We start from the raw sequence: 23,292 nt of genomic DNA, 5'->3' as shown, positions 1-23,292 counted from the left end.
CCCTCATCTGGATGGCAGAGATGATAATATCTCCTTTGCCGATTTATTGACAATACTATTGACAAGACTTTGTTTGAAGTCTGTCTAAGCCTGGTTAAAAAGGTACATCGGGGCACCTGGGTGGCTCAGTCGGTTAAGCGTCTGACTTCAGCTCAGGTCATGATCTTGTGACTCATGGGTTTGAGTCCCACGTCGGGCTCTGTGCTGACAGTTCAGAGCCTGGAACCTGCTTCCGATTCTGTGTCTCCCTCTCTCTTTCTGTTCCTCCCCCACTCGCACTTTGTCTCTTCCTCTCTCTCTCAAAAATAAAGATTTAAAAAAAAGGTACAAAAGGCTCTTTTTGCTGAAAGCAGCTTAGATCGGTTAATGTACTTTCAATTCTTCCCTTTAAGCTTTCAGACAGAATAATGGTGCTGGGCACATAGTAGGGCCCTACACACACACTCATCTCCTTCCCAACAACACAGTGCTTTGTCCATACACGCTAAACACCTGTTGGGCGCTGGGAGCTGTGAACAGAATGATGAGAAATGCCAAGTCCCAGACTGCAGGGAGTTTGCAGTCTGGTGGGATGTTCCAAGGAAGTAGATAATTTCAAGGTAATGTGTCAGGGACGGTGACAGGGGTCTCTGTGGGAGAGCAGAGAAAGGGAATCAGCTAGCTTTTGGCAAAGAAGCTTAAGGAGGGTTTTCTAAAGGGAACAGACCCCATCTGAGTGAGAAAGGATAATCCAGGCAGGTGAAAGTGTATGAGCAGAAAAGGAGAGGGGCCTGGGAGGTGTGAGCAGGTGGGCAGCAAAGCAATTTGTACGGAGTGTGAGAACGGAGAGCAGCAGGGAAGAGGGCAGCGAAGTGGACAGGACAGGGGTAACGTTGTGGGGGGACCGGACCCGGCCAGACCCTAGACACTTGCTTGTCTCCGGGAAAGAGGCTTTAGCATGTTTACGATATTTTATGTTATTTGGCGAAACTATGCCAATCCTTATGTTCCCTCCCAGATTCATAAAAGAAATACTTGTGTTTAATCAATTCAAATGAAGCTTCTGGGCTTCCTCACAATTGGGGCTCGATGCTTTTAAAATGGCCTACAACTATTTTCAGTGGTAGGAAAATAATAAAATGAAGTTAATAATTAAGTCACACAATTTACATTTCAAATGCGTTTGAACTCATGGCACACTTTTACTAACATCATAAATATAATTTATTGGCTAATTTTCTCCTTAAGCACAACTTTTAAAATAACCTTCAGTCTTGAGATATAGACTTTCCTCTTGCCAGATGATTTTCACTCAAGGATTAAACGAGAAAAACATGCAGGGGCATAAAACATAGATTGTTATTTCATTCCATTGGATTTGCTGTTTAAATAGAAACTTGAGTTAATTAAATTTTATAGAAAAGGGGGATTCTTATGGCCATAAAATTAAAAATAATTCTAATAACCATATGTGATTGAGATCTGGAATAATATCTATTTTCACCGCCCCCTCCCCCGCCACGTTAGCCCCAGTCCTTTTTATTTGTAACCTAACAAACCATGTTCCATCTAATAATATTGTTGTAATTAATCATTTTAATGACCTCAAGAGAATTAAAACTAACCATTCACATTTGTAAAACATTTTATAGTTTATAATACATTTTCCAATACACGACCATCATGTTTGACGCTCAGTGAGCCCTGTGGTATTGCACTTTGCACGTAAGCTGAGACCAGGAGGTGACAGGACTCGTCTGTGATGTGGAAGTTAAAAGAAGCTAGGCTTGACTCACAGGCCACGCAATGCCTCGTTTGTCTGTCATTTGACAAGCCCTAGTTAGGTGGCATCCTAGATAATGGGAGTGTGGCCACAATGTTCTCTAACCAGAAGCTGCGGTTCCTAAAAGGTCTGCCATGATGGACATCCGCCTGAAGGGCTCTCAACTGGAAGGCCAGCTCAATATGCCCATTCCCCTTTCCATTACCAGCACTTTAGACATCTTCAGGTAGAGATGTGGCTGTCGACGGCAGATTCTGCGGTCTTCAGGTCCCGGGTATTTTTCAGGGTAAGCAGATTGATACTGGAAGCTGCCAAGCCCAGTGAAGGGGACAGGGATAACTTGGTTGTTGAGGAGATATCCAGCCCCTCGATACCTCCTGTGGGCCAGCTACTCCACACCCATTCTTTGATATGAACAAGCAATGGTTTCCGAATAGTATCTAGAGTGCTGTGCCACTGCCGTTTCAAGAGGAGCCCCCTGGTCCCTTGTTCAACTAGACGGCTGCAAGCAGACTCCTAGGCCCCTCCTGCAGACAGATTCTGAAAGCGCCATTGATGAAGGCGGAGATGTCCTTGGCTGACCCCCAAAACACATTCTCACAGACACACTCCTTATGTTTTGGCATCAGGAGCTCCTTCATGCAGGAAAAGTTTGGAGCCCCTACTGTTCATCAGCTGCTGTACTGAGAGCAGGGGATATGGGCCTGCTCCCATCCCTACTCTCAGGGGCTGGTGGTTGTATGGAAAGACAAACCTATGGACAAAATCAGGGCGGTGTGATGGAGAGGACAGATACAGGGTCACAAAAGGAGGGGCCATCTCAGGCTCTTTGCACATGCTCTTCCTTTTACCGAGAACATTCAATTCCTTCCCCAATTGCCTTTCCCACCCATCCTTCCGGACACAGATTAGGGGATTCTTCTTTTTCTGGGCAGAGCTTCCTAACTCAGTTTGCACCCCGTCCCACCATCCAGAATGCCTTATGTGACACTCTTAGGTCAGGCAGGGATTCTCAACCTTGGATGTACTTGGGGGAAAATACTGATGCCTGGTTCCTACCTCTAGAGATTCTGAATTAGGTGAAGTACAGACTTGTAACTGGGACTTTAAACTCTCTCCTGGTGATTCTAAGTGACAGCCACGGTTGAGGACCCCCTGTCCTACAGGCTTCCCAAACACCCTATTCTCAGGGGTGATAATATGCACTGGCCTATGTATCAACCGATCTGAACAAACATTGGCAGCAGACCAGTGCCCCTAGTCCAGGGTGTGTCAACTGAACAGCAGCCTCACTTGGTTTTTATTCAAGTGGGTGCACTTTGCACATCCTGTTTATGTGCCTGACCCCCTGCTATACTACATTGTACTACACTACACCAGGCTAACCTGCCCCGTCTTTCCTATGCTGTGCGGTGTGAGCTCCTTGAGGACAGAGTCTGTGCCCTCCTGCTCTACCGAACCTCTAGCATCTATCAGAGTTCCTGGGACATTCTGGGAGCTTGAAATGTATTTGTTGGATGAAAACAAGAGCATGTCAGTTCCTCTGCAACACAAGCTCAGCACGCACACACGTATCAACATACACATGCCATCTGACCTCATCACAGAGCTCACCTGTGAACATTAGACTAGACACCCCCGGAGCACAGCCGGCACCTGCCATTCACACAGGCTGGATGAGAATATGGAAGGCATGAGAATGGCCAGAACGACCCTCATTTAACAAGAGCCCGGAGGCCTTACCTTTGTTGCCTCTAAAATCTCATCAAAGTCGGTCGGCAGGTTTCTGTTCTGTAACCACAAGGCATGACTTATGAGCATGAAATGAACAATGGGATGATGACGTGGAATGGTTAACTGGGCAGGGCCCTCTCCTTCTTACCGGGGTGGCCGCAGCAAACCGTTCTTCAAAATCCTCGAATGGATGGCCATTCTGAAAGGGTAAGGGATGATGAATGAGGACGAAGAGCATGACACACAAATGGCATGGATTTATGAGTGAGGATGATGGCATCTGCAGTTACACCAGGCAGGAGCTGTGGCCAGTGTACTAGGAAAGCCCTGGACGTGTTCCCAGCAGAAGCGGGTGATACAACACGGGCCTGATTAGGAAACACAGCAAGGGTAAGTTTGTAGGTTTCAAGCCTATCTTCCTGCGATTACAGACATTACCAGCCAGCCTCCATGGTTGGGTGGCGGTGGGGAGCGGATAAGAGCACGATGTTTACGCTCAACATTTTGGTTTTACAAATTAAAAACACTACCATGTGCTTTAGTCAAACTCTTTGGAGCAGTCTGTGACCAGCTGGTTTTGCAAGTGCCCTGCTGCATGTTGCCCCCTATGCTTGAAATGCTCTTCTTCTCAGCTCTGCAAGCTCAAAGCCCAGCTGGAAGGCCACCTCTTCCATGAAGCTTTCCTTGATCCTCTGAGCTGAAAATCATCAGAGGGATGGGACATCCATTGCGCTTCCTGGAGCAGGGACCAAGCTGTATTTATTCCTGAATCCTGGCTGCTCACAGAGGAAGTGGCACATAGCCATGCTCAAGAATACAGGAATGAATGCACGTTGTAGACGTAGCTGGCAGGTGACCAAATCTAATCGTTTTGTTAATTTTCTCATTTTACTGTTTACGATTATTGAGAATTTGGCTAAACCACCTGATACTGCTGCAATGGCATTCATTTATGTGGCTCAGCTGCAGGGGCCTTGAAGGGACATGAGCCTCTCCCATGAGGCTATGAGGCAGGCTCTAGATAAACACCCTGCAGAGTCACAAGTAATTCTAAGCTCCTTGAATGCCTCCCCCAGTAGCCTTGTGGTTGGCAGTCTCTCTGGCTTCCCAGGGCCTTAAGGTCCCTGTAGAGCTTACCAAAACCTTGCTCTTTTTGGTGCAAATGGACCACTCTGGCCTCAGTCCAGAGAACCCAAAGCACTTCACTGTGGGTCCGAGTAAAGGCACGTGTCTTCGGTCCTGCCCTGCCTTCTCTACCTGCCCCCTGCCTTGACCTTTCCCAAGTGATCTCCCGAGGTGCGCTATGTACCTCCTCCAGGACCTATAGTAATAAACTTCTCTAGTACAATTTCCTTTCAGTCTTTTGTTGTTCTCTCACCATCTGATACCTTGGTGGTCTGCTAAACAAATATTAATTATCAAAGTCGCAGTGATAATATATATTATAGATAATATACATAACATCTATTATATATATGTTTTTAATCATCATGTTTTGGTCACTATATACAAGCTAATTACGTTTTGGATGATATCCAAGTAGTGCAGCATTAATATAAATCTGACAATATTAACACTGAAATGGAGTTATTATGCATGAACAGAAAGAACTGAATCATTTCCCACTTTGGAGGAGAGCTTCCTGTTGGCAATGAAGGAGTGGAGAAACCATCCCCCATAATCATCTCCACCCTGTCTGCAGAAAAGGTGACGGTTAGGTCAGTCAGCCCCATTTACAGAGAAGCAGGGCCAAAGACCCAACGTGGCCGTGCCTCCCACAGCCACCACCAGTTCTGTCCTCAACCACCTGCTTCCATCAGGCCCTGGCTTGCCAGAGGTCAACTGTGGCAAAGAGGAGAGGAAGGGCAACCACATCAGATAACCACATAAATTATTGTGATGATGATTCTATTTGGCCAGAGGTGGAGAGAGGTAGTGAGACAGTATTAGCCTAAGTGATCCTGTAATCTATGGTGTGGCCTAAAAGGTTAAGGTTATGTCGCTACATCCTTTATAAATTCACACACTTCTAGGGATTTATGGCACAGCCCCTACCATCTAGCTCTGGGTCATAACTTTTAATAAAAACATTTTTTAGTGTCCAAAATCTCATTACATCTGTCCAATATAAAAAAGCAAATGGCTTCAGAGCATGATGGATGAATTAAATAAATTTGAAAAACAGCCTGTTGTAGACTCTCATAAAACCCCCACCATATAATGAAAATGTGTGAGGATAACCAGCACTGGTGTGAGTCCGTCACTTTCCTGGTGACAGAAGAGGTGGCCTTTGGTGAGGTGTGGGGCTGCGGTGTGAGGAGGCCATTTCTATCCATTCAGACGAAGCTCGGTCTGGGCGTGTGAGGTGAGCAAAGGCATCTGTCAGGAGTCACGCAGATGTGGGCTGAACCCTGGCTGTGCCACACGTGGGCTGTGCGATCCTGGACAAACCGGTCAGCCTCAGTTTTCTCGTCTTTAAAGTGCAGATGATAATGCTAACATTGCCTCAGGTTTATCGAGAGGATTACTTGAGATGTGTGTGTGAGGTCTCGTTTGGTGCTTGGCACATGGTAGATGTTCAATAAACAGTAGCCGTTCCTAGTATCGTCTCAGCCTGTGTCATTTGGCCTGCTTTTGGCATGCAGAGGCACACATTTTTTAATGTTAGGAAACGACTATTATATGACATTTGGAAAATGAAAGAGGAAGAAGAAGAAAAATCTTAAGGGAGGCCCCTCTTTAGAAAGTACCCCTGCCTGAGAGCCCAGACCAGATCCCATGTAGAAGGATGCCCCACACGTCCTGGCCCTCGTCCTGATCCCCTCAGTCCATTCTTGACCCTGCCTTCTTCCTTGAATCTCCTTTCTGGCCACAGTCTTGCCTGATCATCCTCCTGTCCTGTCACCACAAGCACCTTCCTGTTGTGATCCTGGCTCAGTCATTCCTTGGACCCCTTTCCTCCCGTCTGGGGCAAGCCTCAGGGATAGTCAGAGCATTGCATCCGGCCAGTGGGGAGATCGTGCCATCCATGCACTTCCTCCCCGTTGAGTCTCACGGCCAGGACCTGGAGTCCATTCCCAAGTCCTCCCGACTCACAGCTTGCTTTACCCACAATTACTATTAGAGTTTTCATTCATTCATCTTCAAGTCTTTTCCCCACCTTATAGATAGATTTCTCACACTTATTATGGTGGCAGGCATGCAGCTTTGTATTCTACTTTTCAAGACACAATACCAGCTCACATTTACTCAAACCATCCACTTTCAGTGAGGATTTAACAGAAGAGGCTCTCTTGTATTGTTTCAAGACAGTTCTAGCCTGAATCTTCATGAAGACATGGAAGTAAAGCCTCCACCGGGAGTCTATCTTCCCAGAGTCTCTGCTGGGAGCAGTGGGGACACTGTTGTCCCATAACTGAGTAAAGTAACTATTAAGACCAGACTCACGTTATTAATCTTACAGCCAACGTGACAGTGGATGAGATGGGACGTGAACACGTCAAAAAGGACGCAAATATATTTACGGCTGCCAAATCAGAACCTTGTGTGGTTCTCACCCCTGGCTGCACAAGGTAATCCTTTAGGGGAGCTTTCTCCAAACTACTGATGATGCCTGAGCCCCGCCATCAAAGATTTGCTTGTAATGGTCTGGGGTGGGACCCCGGCATCAGTCGGTTTCTAAGAGATCCCCAGGTGACTCTAACATGAAGCCAGACTTGGGAATCACTGTGCTGGGGAATGAACTCTCTGTAGGAATAATTAGTGAAAGTCCTACTGGGAAAACTGAACACATCTTGATTGATTATATAATTGATTAATTAATTTCTTTAACAAACACTCACTGGGTACTTTTCACATGCCAAACTCTGGCTAGGCACTAGAGATACAGAGACGAATAATACATGGTCCTTGTTCTTCTGAAGCTCCGAGCAGAGCAAGAATATATAATCATTCTAGTTTGGGAGTGGGGTAGGAGTGGGACTGGGAGGGTACAAGGTATCTAGATCTAAACTCAGAACTCAGGCCAAAGCTGCAAAAGAATGAATTCAATTACCCACTTAGAAAGCTCAAGAGAAATGGATTAACCTAAGTGAGTTGTAACTGCACCAAAGTGGCTACTATTAAGGCACCTAGTGATTCCAGGCATTTGAATGCATGTGCCTTTTCCTGGTGAGTGAGCTAACAAGGAAGACACATGCTAATGAAGACGAATTCCTGCTGTGGTATCTAGGGATTTAGCCTTTTGTCACCTTTAGCCAAGAGTGAACAGCTGTTTTCCTACTTCCTGACAGACAGACAGACAGAGAGGCAGACACAGGCAGATAGATAGACACACACACACACACACACACACACACACATACACACACACACACACACACACCCCTCTGTTTGGCAAATGAAGAACAAAGTGGGGGTGGGGGTGGAGTTGAGATAGGGAATGGAAAATTTGATGATAATAAATGATTTCTCCCAAGAGCAGCCATGTCCCATAGAACTTTCCGTGTGATGGAAATTTCTATGTCTGCAATATCTAATATGGTAGCCTATAGCTCCATGTTGCTATTGAGCACTTTAAATATGGCTACTGGGACTGATGAACTGAGCCTTAAATTTTATTTATTTTTATTTAATTTCAATATAAATAGCCACATGTAGCTAGCGGCTACTGTATTTACAGTTCGGCTAGCTCTCTCTCTCTAAATATATGTTATTTATTTAAATTTATTTATTTTTGAGAGAGAAAGTATACAGTACAAACAGGAGAGGGACAGACAGAGAGGGAAAGAGAATCCCAAGCAGGCTCCACACGTCAGTGTAGAGCCCAACTTGGGGCTCGATCCAATGAACCATCAGATCATGACCTGAGCTGAAGCCAAGAGTCAGACATATAACTGACTGAGCCATCCAGGCACCCCAGAGAATATATATTTATAAAAACAACTTCCGGATGACTGAGAACTTTCTAAATCCTGGACATATTGCTTCCTTACACAGTCTCTTCTGTTCTTTTAAAGAATATCTCTACTTTTGTACTAACTGAAAAGATTCTGTTGGAGAACTGAATTCTTTACACTGTCTAGATGGTACCATGAAAACAAATGCATTTTACACAAAACAGCAGCCTTCTTCTGGTGTAAAGGACTTTTTCATTGACTGAGCTAGATATTTGTGGGGCTTTTTAAAGGAAATTAAAATTCATGTTTCAAGAGGAAATTCATGAAGGTTCATTATCATTACAACAGCATGGAGTACCATTTAATGCCAACATTTTCCAGGCCTACTGAGATTTGGGGCCCAGTGGTCTTCTGGACCCAATGTCTTAATCTAATAGAAGAATCATGCTGCTTTGAGGATATGTTTCTGTAATGACCAAAAAATTGCCTAATTACTCAAAGTTGGAACTCATTTTGGCAGGTAATGGCCCTCCTTTCCACAGCTACCATTTTAGGAGCATCCCAGAGGTTGTCTGGAAGGTTAGAGGGGCAGAGAAATGCTTAGACCTTATGATGAAAGTTATGTCTTCCTGGAAGTGCCTCCCAGCATAATACATCTGTAAATCCTTGGACAATGAAATATCTATATCTGGCTTCCTAGAAATTAAGTTGGTCTTTGAAACAGCCTTCCTCACCCCCACTTCTTTTTACTGTGGCAAGAACACTTAATGTAAGATCTACCTTCTTAACAAGTTCTAGAGTGTATAATACAGTACTTTTAATTACCGTCACAATGCAGGCTCTAGAACCTAGTCACCTTGCATAACTAGAACTTATACCACTGAATAGCAATTCCCACTTTCCCCTGCCCCCAGCCCCTTGTGACCACCATTCTACCCTCTGCTTCAGTGTGTTTGGCTATTTTATAGATCTCAGATAAGTAGTATCATGCAGCATTTGTCCTTTGTGGTTGGCTTATTTCACTTAGCGTAATGTCCTCAAAGTTCAGCCAACCTGCCACATATGGAAGCATGTCCTTCCTCATTAAGGCTGAAAAATATTCCATTGCGTGTTATGTACCATATTGTCTTCATCTGTCTATCCACCCCTCCCTCCCTCCATCCATCCATCAGTGGACATTCAGTTTGAAATGGACTGACTATGCAAGGAGAAATTCAGGATGGGGACTGGGGGTGAAAGGCGTTTGCTAGTGCTTTATTCAGGTGGCATGAGAAAGGTGGACCTCTTGGAAGGTCAGTGTGCTAAGCTGACCTGACCAGGCTAATGTGCACAAACAGGGGGCAGCTGGGGCTCCAGAATCTGACTCTTGACCGTTAAGCTTCCCAACTTTACCCTAATGTCAAGAAAACCCATTTGCTTGCATTTGAAAATAAAAGGTACTTCTAGGGTGAGAAGTTTGATGTTTTTAGGCCAGGCAGCATGGGGGAATGGAAAGAGGGATGTCTGAAACAGCAGCTTTCAGTTCAAACCGCTGCCTCATTGTTGGCATTTCCCTGAAAACATCCTTCCTCACTCCAAGCCTCAGTTTTCTCCTTGAAACATAGGCCAATGTAGGGTTGCTGAGAGGAAACACCAAGAAGGTTGATGTATATGAATAAAATTAGCACAGTAGCTGGCAGAGTAAAATCTCAATGGATGACAAAACTACAGAAAGGGAAGGGATGATTGGAGGGAGGAAGGGAGAAAGAGGCGGAGGGACAAAGAGGAGGGAGAGATGGAAAGAGGGGGGAGGAAGGAAAGGGATGAAAAGAAGGAAGGGAGGGAGGGGGACCGAGGGAGGGAGCAGGGCAGAAGGAAGGAAGGAGGGAAGCAAGCAAGCAAGGGAGGATAGCCATGCGATATTTGCTTGGTAGGTGAGGGTAGACAGGTTCCAGGCCATTGCATAGGTTTGGTAATACTGATCCTGGGAAGGGGCAAAGTCACCTCGAGGAGCTGAAGGTGCGACATGGCCTTCCTAGAACAGACAAAGCCCCAGCGGGCTCCTCCTCCGGCACCTTTCCCCCAGTGTTAACACTGGGGAGGCTGGACCATTCCAGGGGTCAGCCCCATCATTCATCCCTCCTACCGCATGCCTTTCTCCTCTCTCCTTCTCCATCTCTATTTCAGGATTCAGTTGGCAACACTACAGTTTCAAGCCCAGATATTCTAAAACATAGCCATTATTTTCTTGAGAAAATGCATAAGGATGGGGCTGGTGGCATGAGTTGTAGGCTGAGGGTGGCTTTTACAATAAGATACTCAGAGCTAAGTAAGTTTGATCTCAGTAACAGTGATGATGGGTAGGAGACATGGATTGTGATTCCTACAAAATGGCGGGTGCAGTGTCTGGGGTGCAGTGGTGATGCCAGTGGTGTTTGTCATAGACTCTGATAGGAAGTCACTAAGTCACTCCACATCTATTTGTTGAGCAGCTAGGAAAAGTCACAGTCCTTGACCTTATATCATCTGAGGGAGATGGAAAAGAAAACAGACAATTATCAAATGATTGGTGTTATGGGGTAACGTGCAACATGCAAAGCCTTCAGTATATAGCGCTTGGTTCACAGTAACGAACTGATTCGTGCCAGTAACCGCTACCACTGTTGTCTTTATTAGGAAATACATGGCATCCGACCCAATCTTCGGGGGCCGGGGAAACTGGAGGCAGCCGACATTTTGAGATGGAGGCAGTGGTGGTATTGGGGATTTGACAGTATTAGTGATCATAAAGAGAGAGATGATGGTACAGGAATGTGTCTGGTGATAGCCAAAATGGGGCCAGAGATGGGCATTAGGGAGAAATGCTGAAAACACCATCCTGGCCATTAAGTTTCTGTAAGAGCACTGCGATGACTTCATGCATTTACACTTGTGGAAGCTTCCTGGGCCTGACCCAGGACCTCATCCCAAAGCTCTAAGAGTTGACAAGGAGAATTTTAGAATGTGGAGCCCCCTTTCTTGTTTTAGCCCTCTGTTAGGCTGCAAGATGGCTTTAGTACTTGAGCGGCTGTCAGAGTGCAAACACAACTGTGTAGGTAGAGAGGTACAGAGAAAACCTAAAACCAAAGGGGAACAATTTCCCAAAGCTGGTAATTACTTGTTTTTAATGATCTCTTCCTTTATGGCATCTCCTTTTAAGAATCTATTATTCTAGTTCTACATTAGCAAAAACTCAAGGATTTTTCAAAACTCCTAACAAGATTTGGCATCAAAAAGGGAGTGAATTAGAATCACAGTCATGCGAAATTGGCTCCTGTCAGCAGGATGACAGGATCTCAACACGAGTGTGGGGAGGAGGGCAGGGGATCTTCTCCGAGAGTCAGTCATCTCTTTCTTTGCTGGTGTGTGTCTCTTGGAGAGGCTACTCCCAGGATCCAGATGGCACCCAAACCGTAACAAGAAATACTGGATGCAGTTGAAATCAAGCGAGAGTAGCGGAGGCTCAGGCTGAGTGCAGAGCAAATCAGAGGAAATCACAAATGGAGAGATGTCACAGCAGAGGAAAAAATAGTCAGGAGGGCTTTGCCTGCTGCTCTGACAGCCGTTCCGTGCAACATGCTTTTCCTTTTCTTCTCTGGAAGAATGCAGATTTTACGTGCTTAGGCATTCATTTCCTTATTCACGTCTTCATTCCTGGATTCGATCCTCAAGGAATTCATTTAATAATTAATAAACTTCCTGACTGCTCACTATGAGCAAGGCCCAGTGCCAACATTGCAAGGACTGAGATGCTGTCCCTTCTCTGAGCTGTAACAGCCAAGCTACGGAAACTGGAGGCTTCCAATTCAGGCTGGAGCATGAGGAGTGTCACAACAGGGGTACCCCACAATGAGCAATTTCACAGAGGGTGTACCATTTTCACTGCTGCGATGCCATTCACAGGACTGAAGACATGGCAAACAACCAAAACCCGACGTCTATTTTTGGGCGAATGGAATTGGACCTCTTTACTCATCTCTTGAGTTTTCTTCGTTGTAAGATTTGGGAAATATCCATCTCACAAGACTAGGGGAAGATTAGCCAGGGCAAGGTTTCAGGTAATAGCTTCATTAGCATGGCACCTGACCTCCAAATATGTGTAAGACCTCCAAATATGTGTCTGCTTCTTTGGGTCAAATAGGAAGTCAACAATTCGGTGGAGTATTCTTTAGGAATACGATGATTCGTAGCACCTTTTGGATGGCAGTTTGAATAGATTCAGGAGTTGAAGAACTGCAGAGTAGTTGAATTAGAAGAGATTGAAGGGATCTATGAGTCAACTTAACCCTGTATTTTTTTTTTCAGATGAAGAAACTGAGGCCTCCAACTTTTTCAAAATCATGACGTGAATGGCAGAGCTGAGATGAAACCCCAAGTTCTGACTCCTAACCTAGTTCCTTACTACCATAGCACAATTCCACTCCTAGGTGTGCACACTAAGAGAAGACAGTAAGTCAGAGCGGAGAAACCTGGGGCACATTTTACAACAAGAAAACTAAGGCCTCAAGGAAAGCCCGGCTTGCTCATATGTAAAACAGCGAGGAAAATGGCTACTTCCTAGATCTCCAAAGATCAGGTGAGGTAGTGTTCACCTATAGAATAGACATGGAAGGCAGCCCAAGGGTTTGGAGTCAGGAAATCTCGAAGAGCATTATCCTCGACTATCTGATTGATTGTCCAACATACAAACAGTTTGCAACTTTGTGTCATAATTTCACGTGCCCTCCTAACAGGTCTCTCAGTATATTTCTCACCCTCAGGCTCTGGTACAAGCTACTCTCTGCGACTGGCTACCCTTCCCATCCTTGTTCATCAGGAGAACTGTAACACATCCCTAGAGACTTGGGTCTAGTTACCTCTTCCAAACCTTCCTCCAAAGTCCTAAGGATGGTGATTAGATGATCCTCCCCTGGGCATCATACATGTCAAGCTTCACTGGTTCTCTCTTCGCCACTATAGACTAAGACTTTGTAGAAACTAAGTTCCTTTTATGGGAAACTGTATCTTATTCATTTTTGTATTCCTAAGATCTAGATAGCCCAGTGACTAGCACACAACAGGAAATTATACTGAATTGACAAATTAAAAAAAAAAAGAGAATGAGGGAATGGATGAATTTGTTTATATGAGAATAGGAGACTGAACAGAAAGAAACTTGGTTATAGCATGACTTACTAAGCAGAGGGTATGGTAGTCCATATGGTGTTTCCAAATGCTCGGCATGTATGTGTGTGCACATGTATGCACACACACATACACACACTTGCTCGCTCACAAAGACTTGGCATTTACTATTATAAACTCTAGAAAGGATCTCATATTCACTCTGTCACTTGACCCAGTGAGGCTCTGCAGTCAGGGTAAATGGCCTTTGTTCTGATTTCAAAGAAACAGTAAGGAGATGTTCCAGAAAAAGTTATAAAAAAAGAGATATGCTATCCTTCTAGCCCTTCTAGAATCTGGATGGCATTTTTATCTGAATTCTTCAAGTCCTCCCCATTAGTGAGATCCATTGGTTCTCACCACTAATTGACATTGACTAATAATGTCAATCTGTGACATTCCTCACTACTTGAAGTTGAGCCAATATCTGATCTTATCACCCTCCCCCTTAGTTGCTAGAAATTGTATCCCATACTATTTGGCCTCTCAAGCTTAATACGTCCAAAGAACTGTGGATCTTTTCCAACACATTCTTTCCTTGTCTTTCGATGTCTGTAAAGGCCACCAACTCATGCTTAGATGGTTAAGCCCTCAGATGTACAAGGTACACTTGACACCTCCTCTCCCACACCTGGACACCCAACCATTCACTAAGAAATGCTGTCTCCAGGCTCTGACTGCCTCTCTTCATCTTTTCTGCTGCCTTCTCTTTTGCCTAGACTTCTGTTTTTACTCTTGCTCCTTAAGTTAATCTCTAATACATCAGTCACGATGGTATTAAAAAACCAGATCAGGCTTACTTCCCTGCCTAAAACGCTCCACTGTCTTCCATTATACTTGGAATAAAACCCAAACTTTGCACCACTGCCTGTAGGACTGTCCACACCTAGTTGCCACCTGTGTTTGAGCTCACCCTCCACTCTCCCCTTTCCCACTGTGCCCTGGCCAACACTGGTCTTCCCTCTGTTCTTCATGGACCGCTGGGACATGCCTTTGCCCGTGCCTTTTCCTGTTCCTATTTCACTGGTTTCTTCTCATAATACAGATCTCCGCTCAGCTGTCACGTCACTAGGGAGACCTCCTCTGACCATTTCTCCCCAAGTAAAAGAGCAGCCCCACCTCTCACCACGTTATCCTGTTTGGTTTTATGGCTCACACTCATGCTCTATTAGTATTTTAACTTGTTTGTTGGCAGCCTTCCCCTGTGGGGTGTGAGCTGGGCAAGGGTTGGGACATGGTCTGACTTGTACAGCACCTGTGCCTAGCACAGCGCTCAACACGCGATGACACAAGACAATTGAATGGGTGAGGAGTGGATGCCTGAACACAGCAATGCACAAGTGACCAGAGATTGGTTCTAGGAGGTGCCATCCAGTATTGCAGAAACGATGCGCCGAAAGCAACAGGGCCACTCTGTGCCTACTACTACAGCAAAAAAACCAAACAACAACAAAAAAACTTCCTGTTTGTTTTCCGGTGCTGGACACCCTATCTCTGAAGACTAGGGAGCTAGAGTAAATGTGGCATATGTGAGGAGATCCTACAATGACCTCACAGGCAGAGACCCTCTTTACCTGCATGTTGGCTATGTTCTAGGAAAGACCTTTTTAATTTAAACTACTCAAGATACTCTGGATTAGGTCACAAGTGGTTGAGATCATTCTTTCTGGTTTGGGTAGATCCATAAAGCCCCCAAATGTACAAGTGACTCTTGATTCGTCTCTCTCCCACACCCTGACATACAATCATTCATTAAGAAATGATAATTCTCTCTCTGGAACGTATCCCAAGCAGTCCATTCTGGTCTGAAGAGGAAGGAAAGGTTTTAATATTAGTATTAAGACCTCATCCCTCCTTGGCCAGGCAGGGGTCATGCAGGACAATAATAACAACAGTTAATGTTCAGATGGAGCTTCTTCTGTATGTACAGACACTATTCTAAAGTGCTTTTACTTATTAACTCATTTAATTATTGCAGCGGATACAGGTGCTATTGCTATCCTCATTTTCAGAGGAGGAAACTGAGGGACAGAAGGATTAATTAACTTACCCAAGGTCATCCGGCTAGTAAATGGTAGAGCTATAATGTTCACCAAAGTGGGCTAGCTTTGGAGTGTGTGCTCTCAACTACTCCACTATGGTGAGGAGAACAAAGGGTGTCAGACGATCTGTGTTTTAAGACTAGGGAAAGAGGTAAGGGCTCTGGAAGGAGCAACCACAGTTTAGGAGCCCGCCCCGCCACAGTGCACCCCAATCTTTTCTGGAGGACCCTGGTCAGATCACACTGCAGGTGTTATCCCTGAAATTCTGACTGGGGTCATAGGGGTAGAACCTTCTAGGTGACTATGGGATGAACAACAGAAAAATAGCCAGAAAGACAAGGCTAGGAGATTGAAAACTATAGGAAAGTGGGAACGAACCAAGAGTATTGGGCTGGCAGCATACAATGGTGGGAAAGAGGAGTAACAGAGACAAGGACAGCTGCCAACATCCTGGAGAGAAGCATGGTGAGGTGCTGACAGAGCCCCATGAGAGGTGGGAACGAGGGCTGGAGCAGGGAGAACGTGTACCAAGTGAGTCAATGTCATCTTAATAGGAGCCATTCTTTGCATACAAGTCAGAAGCAAGGGATGCTTCCTTCAGAGCCAGACTTTATTTCCCTCTCCCCATAGCGTCTCCACCTCAGTCTTCTGGTCCATCAAGTGGGGCAAATCATAGATGCTTTGTTCATTAAACCAGATAAACTTAGCGGAGCATCAGACTGCATTGGGGAGCTTCATAAATCTCCCTTTACATACATACACACGCACATGTGAGCCATACAAAAGCAGATCTAGGGGGTGGGGCCGAGGAAGCTGCCTTTTTAAAAGCATCACAAATGACTGCTGGGCAATGCAATGTTGGGATTCACTGAACCACATACAGCTGGCCAAACAATGCGTGTACTCCCCAGCCCCCAGTAAGTGCTCACCTAATGTTCATTTCTTGCCTCCTTTCTAAGTCATTGCAAAATCAGGTTTTGCCATGGCCGGGTACTGTCACCAACATATATTTTTGTATTCTCCATGATCATTCATCTCTTTCTTCTTTTTTGCAACCAGAGTTTGCTCATTATTCTTGTGTAACCACTAATAATGGCAGTTAGGGAGAAAGAAAGAGCCTCTGCATGATGATTTATCCAGAAAAGCTGAATTACTGTACCAAGAGAGAATGAGTGTCAGCATCAATGGATATTTATGGGGAAACTGTATATTATAGCTGTGCTCATTAGAGATGCTGTAGTTAAGGTTCTGTGAATGTTAATGGTCTGTGTTAGAGGAATAATGATAGACTCACAGCAGCGGCAGTGAACAGATACCCTGGACTACAGTTTTTCACCACATAACAGATCTCCAAGTAATCTGATTTATTATGCCCGCTGAAGGAGCGAGCATGTACCAGGGCACCTCTGTCTCGTGGGTAGTACTGGGCTTGTTTCCACACGGGGACAAAACTGGTACGGAGTGCCAAGAACAAGATGGACAGATGCTTCCTGTGCCTTCTTTGAAATATCCTGTGTTGTGGTCTTTGAGACAGGGTAGCCCAGTTAGGAAGGACATTCGCTGGCTTTGGGTAAGGTGGCCCTACATCCTGGTCCACTTAAGACAGCTCCTGTTCATGTCTATTGTCCTGATGTCATTGTTAATAGCACACCCCTTTTTTGCATTCAAAAGTGACCCACTTTGGATGATAAACTAGGTCACCCTCATTTTAAGTTCAGAGAGAACTAGCTTAGATTCTTAGGGATGCCTCTTCCAGCTGTGCTAAGTGATTTAACTTCTCTGATCTTTAATAACCTTTACCGTAGAGAAGAGACCTACTTCTTATGGTTGCTTGGGAGAGTCCTGAAATAGTGCATTAAGTGCCTATCTCGTTAAGTGCCTTGCTTTCTTTGGTAGTTACAAATGTTGGTTATCCCTGCCCTATAGCCATGAAACTCTCTTGTAGGTTCAGCCCTACCCCAGACTCTCAGGTTACACTTGATCTTGTTGACATTGCTTAGCCATGGAGAATTAAAGGCACTCTAGCCCCTCACTCTAGATACTGAAGTCACTCCCACCCATAGACCACAAGCACCGTCGGGGCTAGGCCACATCTTATTCCTTCTCCTATCTCTTGAAGCACTTGGTATAGTCCTATGCCCATATAACAGCTCACGATAATAATTACGGCTAACATTTATTGAGCACTTACTATGTGCCAGGTGCTACTCATATAGAGTTATACATGTATCACCTTATTTAGTCCTCAGGAGAATTCTATGAGGTAGGCACCACAGTCATTACCCACGTTTTATGAGTGAACACGCTATCCGAGGTCACGCAGCTGGTAATTGAGGGAAAAAAAATTTAAGGCCTACGTAGTCAGGCTGAAAGGGTCACACTTCTGTTTTTTGTTTGTTTGTTTTTAAATTTTAGGATGAGAGAGAGCAAGGACGTGTGAGCGGGGGAGAGGGGGAGAGGGAGAGAGAATCCCAAGCAGGCTCCACAAGAGCCCAACGTGGCGCTTAATCCCATGACTGTGAGATCATGACCCGAGCTGAAATCAAGAGTCAGATGCTCAACAACGCAGTCCCCCAGGTGTTCCAAAAGGCTCAGACTTCTGTGATTCCATGTTGGTGCCAAGTAATCTTCCCCAGATGCTAACTGGTCATTCAGAAGAATCGAAAACATAAAGCACTTTGCTGAGTCATACAGCTAAGAAGTATAAAGCTCTGATTAACTTCAACTTTTTAAAAAATGTTTTTAAAATATATTTCTGAGAGAGAGCAAATGGGATGGGCAGAGAGAGAGGGAGTGACAGAATCTGAAGCCGGCTCTAGGCTCTGAGCTGTCAGCACAGAGCCCGATGTCAGGCTCAAACTCACGAACTGTGAGATCATGACCTGAGCCAAATTTGGATGCTTAATCGAATGAGCCCCCAGGTACCCCAAACTTCAAATTTTGTGATGTTTCACTCCCTCCCAAAGAGCAGGCTCCCAATCTGTGTTTGCAAATTCAATTATAGAAGAACAAAGCTTCTAATGGAAATAATGTGAAGAATCTCTTCATCTAAACACCCCACTGCTCCCACCCATGGAATTAGCCAGCGGATTCTTTTGACAGTGGTTTTCACACTATCTTCTCTGGATCTCTTCCTTTCCAGAATCTTCTGTGCTTCAGAAAAGGATTCCAGGTGGGTAGGCCTTGAGGCTTCAACCCAGCTTCAACCACAACTCCTATTCCCATCTGTTCCTATAAAAGGCTACTGGGCACAGTTCATTGCAATAATGGTGCCAGGATTTTATAAAAAGTTTGGAGACCATTCCTGCAGGAGACCGGTGGCAGGAATTTGAGCACAGCGATGGACTGATCATTGTTTTATCGAGATGTGATTTTTGCCAACACACAACTGAGCAAACAGGACACCAGACAACTGCTTATGCAAGCGCTTATCCCCTTCCACATTTGCATTTGTAGAAAACAAGTTTCGGGAATGATTTAACAGCGAGCTGTCTACAACTCTGCTTGATTCCTTCCATTCATGACAGAAACGGGGAAGAAAGAGCCAGATATCATTCAAAGTGATAATGTGACACTGCCCAAATGTGAGGCATGGACTGAGAACAGAGAGGAGGATGAAAGGGATTACTACTGTCTTTGGCAAGGACCTGAAGAGAGTGGATGGAAAGGCTGATCTACAAACACCCTTAGAACCTGGACACATAAAACAGCACGTATGTAAATGGCAGAGCTATAGGACAGGAGACAGAGCACTCAGTCCCTATTGCCTGCTTACCCGACCTGCCAAGGCTTGCCACTTCAGAAGGAGCTTAGACCTTGTGTTTCTCTTTCCCCCTCCCCCCACATCAGCAAGATCTTTCTAGACCTACTACTTTCTAGACCTACTTTCTAGATCTGAATGTCATTCATTCCAATTTACACATTTCCCTCCCTCCGTTCCTCTCCCTGTCTGCAGGGTGTCACCCGCAGCCCAGACCCAAAGTAATCCTTACTTGCCTACCCTTTGACCACTTTGCCCTTCAGACCCATTCTTGCCCTCCCTCTGCTCTGTGTAGTAGGACAGGGGGGTGGCCTTGTAAATTACATTGCCTGAGCGCCCTTGTCAACCCACTTTCACTTTGGTTTGGCCAACAAAAGGGGTAGTTGGATGCTGGATGGTGGAAAGAGGGGAGAAGCACTGAATTTCTCCCTGGCTCTCTTTATGCAGTATTCTGGCAGTGAACCTGGCCGTGAGTCTCCCTCACGGCTCTACTTTCCACGAGACAGCCAGCCCCTCTTGCCAAGGTCCCTGTGCCCTCTGTGGTCACAGTGCCCACTGGCAGCCCTGGTCCCTTTCTTTGTCCTTCCAGTCCTGGGGATGGTAGCAACTTCTGAATGTTACTAATTTGGGTTGTTCCACTGCCCTCTGTTTGGCTTGTCAGCTCTCCTAACACCTTTGTAACTAGTTCTCCACATTAAATTCCCTCTATGAAATTACCTCGTGTGGGCTCTGTTTTCCTGACTTCATCCTGATAGATACACACGGATAATCCCATTAGCTTCTTAACGGTCTCTCCAACAGCCAAGCCACCTGTCGCAGGCCACCAAAGTGATGCTGAGAATCACAACTCTAATAGTGCCACTCAACACCTGACAGCACCAGTGGCTTCCCAGCCAATCTGAGTTTCTGAGCATCGCATTCCAGGTCCTTCACTCCATGGGGATGGCTTCCCTTCGTGCCCTGTCACCTGCTCACATGAAGGCATCCTGCAGTCCCACCACCCCAGACTCTTCATCAGCCCCCGGGATATGGTATGCTTTTCCATAGTTCAGTGCCTTTACACATTCAGTTCCCTCTTCCTGAATCCCGTTCCACTCTTTCTCTGTGCCAAGTTCCTATCATCTTTTAAGACCCTACTTCCTGGGTGAAGACCTCACTGAACTCCCTTGGGCAAAGTTTTCTGCCTCCCCACTATGCTCCCAGAGCATATTGTAGACAGCTTTTATGGCCTAGAGGATTACACGGATTGCAACCATTTTTACACATCTACCTTCTCGTGAGCACTAAAATTCTCAAGCAGCCATCCTTATTCATCTTTATATCCCTAGTGAGTAGGCCACTTTATGGCAGATAGGAGGTCCTTAGTAAAATTTCATCAAATGGATGGATGAATGAATGAATGAATGAATGAATAGAAGCTGTAAGGGAACTTGAAAACAAGGAGGGCTCTCCAGCAAATGGAGCTGTGGGATCACAAAAGTCATGAAGGTCTGTCACTGCAGGCATGTGGGCCAAAGCCAGAGTCAGACACGTTCATCTGTGCTCATCACAAATGTTCTGGAGGGATCCCTGCGTTGGTGAGAAGGCTGACCCAGCAGCTTTTAATGTCCTCACAAATTCTGAGATTCCAGGGATTTAGGATTCTATCTCAGGACAGTTTTGTTAACCACTGCAAACCGAAAGCCTGTCTAAGAAAAGCAAGACAGGGCAAGCTTCTATTTCCTTTGTGGAATATGCCGATGCAGATTCCTTTCCCTTAGTTCAGGAAGACCTCCTCTTGTGTGACATCTATGTTAATGGCATTCCGATAATTATAATTTCTCTACAATGTGGTGCTTAATGAGGAAGTGAAACTGACAAATGTTCAGACTAGATTTAATTCAATTATGAAACATCTTGATCCAGATTTCAGACTAAAGGAAAAACCAACTGCTGAATTGTGAATGAAAATTTATTTGCCATGAAAGACGGGGGCTGGTGGGGGTGGTTAGGAACAGTTGTCCAGAGAATTTCTGTAATTCTTCACTTTAATGGATTGACTCTTCCTACATTTGCAGCAGGGAAACTGAATTAAATCTAAGGCAAGGAAAATCAACTGAATACTGATTGTTGGGAGACAGGGGTCTTGCACAGAAACATAGATGTTTGGAGGGTGGGAGGCAGGGGAGGCCAAATGAGCAGCTCTCTGATTTTTGATTCCTTGAGATTTGTTCTTTGGGACTCACAGATATTTTTTTCAATGTCAGGATACAGAGTGCAGTGCATAGGCGGAGTGAGGGGTCAGGAACGAGTCAGACATGGGTGTGCCTCATGGGACTCCGGCTGAAGGGGGAGAGAGGTGTTCATAGCCACCCCCAGGGGCTAGCCTCAGCGTTGTTAATAAGGACTCAGAAGCAACGAGTAATGGGAGACAGAAACTGGCCTGAGTACTGACTCCAACCATGGTGAGGAAGAGGAGATGGGGGCTTGGCATTTTCTTGAATCCTAAAGGCAGTGTGTTTTAGTGGAAACTGTGTGAATCAGAACAGCTGAAGGTTCAATTTCGGGCTCTGTCACTTACCAGCTTTGTGACTGTATAGGCCCTCTGGAAAGCCTCAGCTTCCTCATATATAAATGACATCTACCTTCCAGGTGTGACTACTGAATGAGATAGGCTGAGACCACAGTCTAGGCTGTCCATGGCACACAGTATCTACTCAATAAAGTCTACCTGCTTTTTCCCCAGCTAAGTTAGCTCAGACTCTCAGTGTGCAGAGCTGGTGGCCTGGCACTATAAGGCAAAGAAAGGAAGTGAAGGGAGCCTTGGACTTCACATGTGATCACTGGGGTTTTTACCCGATTCTCCCAGTGTGGCTCTTTTCTAGGACGCACCAGAGAGACGCAAGCACTGTCCTCCAGCTCTCCAGGAGGAAACTAAGGAGGGACCGATTTTCTAAGGACCTACTCTGTGCCCAGGGCTTGCTCAGTGTGGTGCCTTGATTACAGCGCATAGTAAACATGTTTCCATCCAGAGCACCGACCTCACGGGGCAATGCCATAACTTATTGCTGCACGCTTCACCGTGGGCAACTCTAAAGCCAGGGAGAGGATGGTGGAGATAGTAACGGGGCCTCTGGGGTGCCTGGCTTCGCGGCTGAGACACCGGGAACAAGATGGTGAGGTCAACGCTAGATGTTATAAACACGGGGGAAAGTGGATGAGAGAGTGGGTAGATGGCTCCAAGGTCCGCTAGTGTGGTCACCTTCTCCACATAAGAACCCCTGCAGAACCATTCACCTGCTGCTTGAATACTCTGGGGGCCAGAGACCTCACTACTCTTTGAGAGCTGTCCTTCCCTCTGAAAATCAGCTCAGATGGTTTCAGATTTCTTCCTGACAGTGAGCTCAGATGTGCCCTCTCTTGTCAGAAAACTTGAGCCTTTCTTGTAATCTTAAGAGAGTCTATAAAATAGCTGGAGGAATAAGTACACACCATCCCTTGGTCTTTATGTCCCCAGAGACCATGAAAGCAACCCCTCGTCTTCACCGACAATGCTCTCACATTGCTTCATGAGTCTCACAAAAGCCCTGAGATGTTGGCATAGGATGCTCATCATTTCCACTCGAAGAGGAGTCTCAGAAACTTGAAGAGATTGGCAAAGATCATACCCAAAGGGAGGAAAGAATCTCAGGGGAGTCTGATTATTACTTTCAATATCTGAATCCATGTCTTGTCCCCCAGAACTGAATGTGGAGTCCAGCTGGTCAATTCCACAATCTGCGTCCTTTCTATTTGCCGCTAAGCCAAACCTTTAAGACTCTCTTTCAAAGGCCGAAGAAAGTTCTGCTAGAATCCACTGACGGGTTAGTACTGATAATTATGTCTAGTACATCCACATAAAAGGATTTAAAACCAGGCAGTTATAGGGTGAAGGGT

General features: G+C 45.5%; 1 protein-coding gene across 3 annotated transcripts in view; it reads right to left on the bottom strand.

Annotated features, from left to right (window-relative positions):
- The window catches only part of DAB1 (DAB adaptor protein 1), a 407,612-nt gene that overhangs the window by 30,766 nt on the left and 353,554 nt on the right, over positions 1-23,292 (bottom strand). For all 3 annotated transcript variants that reach the window (XM_047873243.1, XM_047873244.1, XM_047873245.1), the window contains 2 exons: positions 3,645-3,695; positions 3,506-3,553 (listed from right to left, as the gene is read on the bottom strand). In XM_047873243.1, the coding sequence (XP_047729199.1) occupies positions 3,506-3,553; positions 3,645-3,695 (99 nt within the window). The remainder of the gene's footprint in view (positions 1-3,505; positions 3,554-3,644; positions 3,696-23,292) is intronic.

This window comes from Prionailurus viverrinus, chromosome C1 (assembly GCF_022837055.1).
Source record: "Prionailurus viverrinus isolate Anna chromosome C1, UM_Priviv_1.0, whole genome shotgun sequence".
Lineage (NCBI taxonomy): Eukaryota > Metazoa > Chordata > Mammalia > Carnivora > Felidae > Prionailurus > Prionailurus viverrinus.
The sequence above is the reverse complement of the archived record's forward strand: the minus strand, read 5'-3'. Positions and strand labels throughout refer to the sequence as shown.